The sequence below is a fragment of the Microtus pennsylvanicus genome, chromosome 10 (genome assembly GCF_037038515.1).
Source record: "Microtus pennsylvanicus isolate mMicPen1 chromosome 10, mMicPen1.hap1, whole genome shotgun sequence".
In the NCBI taxonomy this organism is placed as follows: domain Eukaryota; kingdom Metazoa; phylum Chordata; class Mammalia; order Rodentia; family Cricetidae; genus Microtus; species Microtus pennsylvanicus.
In genome coordinates, this window is record NC_134588.1 from 15,415,638 (window position 1) to 15,421,342 (window position 5,705).

At 54.9% G+C, this 5,705-nt stretch overlaps 1 protein-coding gene across 2 annotated transcripts; it reads left to right on the forward strand.

Annotated features, from left to right (window-relative positions):
• The first annotated feature begins 1,204 nt into the window (after positions 1-1,204).
• Positions 1,205-3,617, forward strand: C1ql2 (complement C1q like 2). 2 transcript variants are annotated; one of them, XM_075987748.1, is made up of 3 exons: positions 1,205-2,238; positions 2,849-2,988; positions 3,080-3,617. In XM_075987748.1, the coding sequence occupies exons 1-3, from the start codon at positions 1,555-1,557 to the stop codon at positions 3,099-3,101; spliced, it is 846 nt and encodes a 281-aa protein (XP_075843863.1). In that variant the 5' UTR covers positions 1,205-1,554; the 3' UTR covers positions 3,102-3,617. The 2 variants fall into 2 exon arrangements, with proteins under 2 accessions (XP_075843863.1, XP_075843862.1); XM_075987747.1 differs by having other exon boundaries at positions 2,849-3,617.
• The last annotated feature ends 2,088 nt before the right edge of the window (positions 3,618-5,705 follow it).

Genomic DNA, 5,705 nt, shown 5'->3' on the forward strand with positions numbered 1-5,705 from the left:
TTTCAAAGTTGTCTATCGTCAGTTATTAAACATGTTCGAATTTCACTTTCAAGGGCTAACTAGAAATATAAGACGAATCAGTCTTCCCTTCTGAGCAAAACCAAGGTGTGCCCTGAGTCCCCTCATTCCTTTTCAGGAAGTTGGTTACTTTCTGTAGAAGGTGAAGCACCAACACCCAGTAAAATAGCTAAGAGAAAGTGGGAAAACCAGACCGCGACACGTTTTCAGGTGGGTTTTCTGCGGGAGGCAAGCAATAGCGCCTGGCCTGGGGAGGAAAACATCTACAGAGCGAAGACTCTGTCCTGCGTGTTTTGGACGTTCTAAAGTTCTTCCTGCCAGCCAGGATAGCTCAGCTTCTAAGAGCACTTGTTGCTAAGCCGGAGCACCAGAGTCTGATCCCTGCACCAGCCCACATTGTGGACAGAGAGAACTAATCCCGCGAGTTATCCTCTGATATATATTTATTCACACAATAAAGATATAGGAATCCCTTTAAAAGTTAGTGGGGGTTCTCTGGAGAAACCTATTTCACAATTTGAAGCCCTAGATTAATGGAAGATTACCCAGGAGCAATACTGGTTTAGTTCTGGTCACTTCCGAGGCTTCTAGAGGGTCGGTCCTTCCCGCAGAGCTGAAGGCTGAGGCTGTCCTGGACTTGGGTTGAGGTCTGGACCCAAACAGACAAGAGGATGGATTTGGTAACCCCACCAGAACCTTGCAGGCAGGTACCACGTTTCTGAACACCATTGTGGCCATGTGTGTGCGGTGCTGTGTGCACCCACTGGCTGCGCGCGTGGGTGCTAGTGAGAGGTGGTCTGTGGGAGGTGCGTGTGACCGAGGGTGGGTGTGTCTTGGCGCCCCAGCGGGGGGCTGCTGCCCGCTGCTCCCACTTGTGGCTCCTGGGCGCCGCCAGCAGGCATATCTCCGGAGGACGCCGCGGGATGGGAACTGATGACAGGAGGGCGCCGTCTCCCGAGTGATGGCAGCGCACGCCGCTGCCTCGCCGCCTCCGCCGCTCCGTCCTGATCTCCTTACGTCAGGGTAGCTGGGTTCCCCCCTCCACCCGGGAGGCAGCGAGCAGCGGGAGAGCGGAGAAGAGCGTGCGGCAGAGCTGTTCCAGAGTCCCGTTGAACCCTGCCAAGCCCCGCCAATCCCAGAAGAGCAGGAATCAGCGCCGCTGCGAAAGCCTCACTGGACCCAGCATTTCCCAGCCGCCTCTACCTGGAACCCTCCCGGGCGCCGGGCTCGTCCTGTGCGCCCCTCGCCATGCGTGTCGGGCTCTTCGACTCTCCAGATCAGTTCCAGAGCCGTGACCACCGGATCCCAGGTCCGGATACCTCCTGTTGAAATAGTTGGGTGGCCAGGACAGGGGTCTCCACGTCGGGGACTCGGCGGGGACCTGCGGAGTTGGCGTCCGAGCGCGTAGAGCGGGGCCACCCGCGCCGCTCCACCATTACCTCCCCGGGCGGCAAGGAGGAGCTGGTGGCGGTCGCCTCCCGGCTGTGGCAGCGGCGGCGGCGCGCCTGCTTGGCGGCCGTCGGCGTGCTCCTGGCCATGGCACTGGGGCTGCTGATCGCGGTGCCCCTGCTGCTGCAGGCGGCCCCCCCCGGCGCTGCTCACTACGAGATGCTGGGCACCTGCCGCATGATTTGTGACCCGTACAGCGTCGCTCCCGCAGGGGGACCAGCGGGCGCCAAGGCTCCACCGCCAGGACCCAGCACCGCTGCCCTGGAAGTTATGCAGGACCTCAGCGCCAACCCCCCGCCTCCCTTTATCCAGGGACCAAAGGGTGATCCAGGGAGACCAGGCAAGCCGGGGCCTCGGGGTCCCCCTGGAGAACCGGGACCGCCTGGGCCCAGGGGTCCCCCAGGGGAGAAGGGAGACTCGGGGAGGCCAGGGCTACCAGGACTGCAGTTGACAACCAGCGCGGCTGGTGGCGTTGGAGTGGTGGGTGGAGGAACCGGGGGTGGTGGCGACACGGAGGGCGAAGTGACCAGTGCGCTGAGCGCTGCCTTCAGCGGTCCCAAGATTGCCTTCTATGTGGGACTCAAGAGCCCCCATGAAGGCTACGAGGTGCTCAAGTTCGACGACGTGGTCACCAATCTTGGCAATCACTACGACCCCACCACTGGCAAGTTCAGCTGCCAGGTACGAGGCATCTACTTCTTCACTTACCACATCCTCATGCGTGGCGGCGACGGAACCAGCATGTGGGCGGATCTCTGCAAAAACGGGCAGGTCAGTGACTTTCTCCCACATACCCCTCCCTACTTTACCGGGTCCAACAGACTCTGCAGACCGTAACAGGCGCCCCGAATCACCGGGAACTATCTTTTCCCCTACCACTCACCCTCTGGCGCCCTTGCAAACTCTGGGATGGAGTGGGCGCTGGACCACAGCATTCCATCCCTCTTTCCTGCGCACTCCTTTATGCTTGCCCAAATGCCGCTGCCGCACGCCTGAAGCTGGACCCCGGGTACGCAGTGATCCTGGCACCTAAACTAGGTCCTAGGTCCCCCATAGCTTGAGTCCTGGTCTGAAGTAGCAGGGCTCCTAAAACAACGCAGTTTTCTTTCGCTCTGTGGCTCTGTGGTTGCACGTGGGCCACCCTTTTCCCTCTAGGTTTCTTCATCGTGGCCTTAACCCCTAGGACCTCCTTTACACACTGGGTCAGTGTCTCGGAAGCCCTCTCCTTTTTCTTTGACTCTACTGCAGAGAGAACTTGGAGCTGAGGAGGGGGTGAAGTAGCAGGCAGAGAGCCTGCAAGGGGACGGGCGGGCGAGGGAGGCCAGGCGTTTAGTCGGGAAGAGGTGCGAGGGTCCACCTACTCCTTTGGTTCGCTTCGCAGGTGCGTGCCAGCGCCATAGCCCAAGATGCCGACCAGAATTACGACTACGCCAGCAACAGTGTGGTATTGCACCTGGATTCAGGCGATGAAGTCTATGTGAAGTTGGACGGCGGGAAGGCTCACGGGGGCAACAACAACAAGTACAGCACATTCTCGGGCTTTCTCCTGTATCCGGATTAGGGGTGCAGAGAGCGCGAGACCGGGTGGCTTCATGCCGCCCCATCCCCACAGGGTTCTCGTGGCTCTTTGGTGAATGTCTCTCTGCGGCTTCATGACACTTCCTGACATCTTCGTTGGAAAAGACACATCCCTGCTGTCCTATTTACCCTGCCTCAGGTCTCAGTGTGTCTGATTCACCACGCTGTGGGGAGGCTGTGTCCCTGGTCCCAGTGCCCATCCTGGGGAGGGAGAGGGAACACTTTTAAGTGGAGAGCTGGGGAAGAATCCCAGCTCTGGAGGGGCTTGGTTGTGGGGCAGCCCAGACTTGGGAAAGCTGATTGGGTCGACAGGCAGTCCTAGGGAGCCTGAGGTTTCCCAGCTCACCTCTCCCTCCCAGTGTCCTCAGGTCAAGGACTGCAGGCCTCACCAGGAAGATAAGACACAGGTGACCTCCCTGGGACCTCCCTTTTTGTGACCCGAAATGCCTGTGCAGACTTTCCTGTCCATCGGCCAAAAACCCATCCTTAGCTGAATTCCAACAAACAGAATAGTCACCTGCCACATAGTCTCCTCTGACCTCCTCTGCCATGCATTAAATTATGTTTTTAGACCACCGGCTCCTGTTCTTTTTGTTAATACAGCTCCGTGACCTGGACTCCAGAAATCGCCCTGACCTTACAACCTGGCCAATGCCCAGTCTCCAGCAGTGCACTGCCCTTGCAACCTGGGGTTGGCTGAAAGGTGTGTGTGTGTGTGTGTGTGGGGGGGGATCAAAACAGCATTTGCCATTTTCAATGCAACCTCGAGTTGAGGGGGTACAAGGATGAGAGGTGATGGTGTACAGTTTGGGCAACTAGCTCTCCCTGGACCTGGTAGAGGAGGTCAGAAGGGAGGGTCCCTGCGAAGTGGAAGACAATTATGAGACACTTGCCAGTGTGGAACCCTGTGAATTCTGGAGCTCTAAGAGATAAGGACAGGAAGAATCATCCCTGGACTGAAAGTTCTCACTCCCTGAAAGACCAACAGCACACTTGGGGGGTCTCTGTTTCACATCCCAGCTAGGTCCTTGCTCTCAGAAAAGTCAGTACTCTGAGATTGTTCTGTGGGTCTTTCAGGTCTCTGAGTTTAACAGGAACACCGTGTAAGGGAGATGTCACCCCCTCCAGGAGGGGCAGATGCTTTTGGGGGTCATTTCTCCCTGAAAGAAGTGACTCAATAGCTGGGGGACTGTTAGCTCTGGCTCTCTTCCTGTCAGTATCTGTACACCTAACTCATGTAAACATTCCACACGGTTTGGGCATTTCTTTTTTTTCCTCCTGTTTGTTTTATTTTTATTGCCATCCGGTTCCAACAGACAGAAAGCGATGTCAAAAACAGCCAGCAGCTGCCTGCTATCACTTACTGAGCTCTTTTAATTTTCCAACTTTAAGTGAAAAAAAATCGAGATGGATTCTCACCGTTTAGCTCAGGCTGGTCTGGGATTGACCATCCTCCTGTCTCAGCTTTCTGAGAGCTAGCATGATAGGTATGCGCCACCACATTGCCTGCTGTACTGAGCCCATTTTGATCGTTTGGAAGGAGATGTGTTTGTGGGACAATGTTTGTGGGCTCAGCGGGTTTAAGGCACTTACCACCAAGCCAAAGTATCTGAGTTGAATGCCCAGAGCCCACATGGCAGAAGAAAAGAACCAACTCTCACAGACTGTCCTCTGATGTCCACATCTTGACTGTGGCACACACACAAACACACACTCACACACACATGCCCCAGATGTAAATGAGAGTGTGTACGCGCGCACTCGCCTGTCTACACATAGGTAATCCTGGAGTGTGTGTATCTAGGTAAAGCTGAACACTTGAAAACCGCTAATGTAGATATAATTGTTCTCATTCAGTGCATGCTGCGCACTGGCCTGCATTCATGCCAGTGCTGTGTGTGAGATGTTCCTGGTGGCAGTCCACCCTCCAATTGCATTGTTCAGGAAGGCAATGAAGGCTGCCATTCCCTTTACAAGACAATTATAATTATACCCCCTGCCTCGAATCCCGTGGCTGCCACTGTTCCTCTGTGCTCTCGTTTTATTTGAATAATGTTTTCTAGTCATTCGGTTGAATATAAGCAATGATTATGCCTGCATTGAGTCCAAGAATAAAGTGTACAAAGAGAGTCGGGGAAAGAGAAATACTATCAAACTATCATTTCCCAGTTCCACACACCAACAGAACCCTAATTTCCCCCCACAGGCCATGCTACCCACTCTGATGGTGGATCCCAGACCTAGCCAAGGCCACCTGTATCCAGGAACAGTCTATGGTTACAGGACGGGTATCACTTTCGGATGCCTTGCTGATTGTATCATCCTGAAATGCGATTAAAACCCAATGTCTGCAACCCAAATGAAGTCTAATTGCTATGGATCTGCAATCCCCATCGGGCCCCTAATCCTTTTTGACTTATTCCTCCCCTTCCTCTGATGAGATGGAGCTTAGACACAAAGCCCTCGGTTTAAATTTCAAAAATTAAAATTGACATGCAGCGGTGGCTTTCCTGAGAGCTGGGAGGAATTGCTAAGGAGGTGCCCCAACCCAGCTTCAGTCTCTGCAGTAAGAAGTAATTTGTACTTTAACAAACCCCCCTCCCCTTCCCCTTTGTCAGAAGGGCAGGGGAGATGCCTTTCCCCAGTCCCACTATTTACAA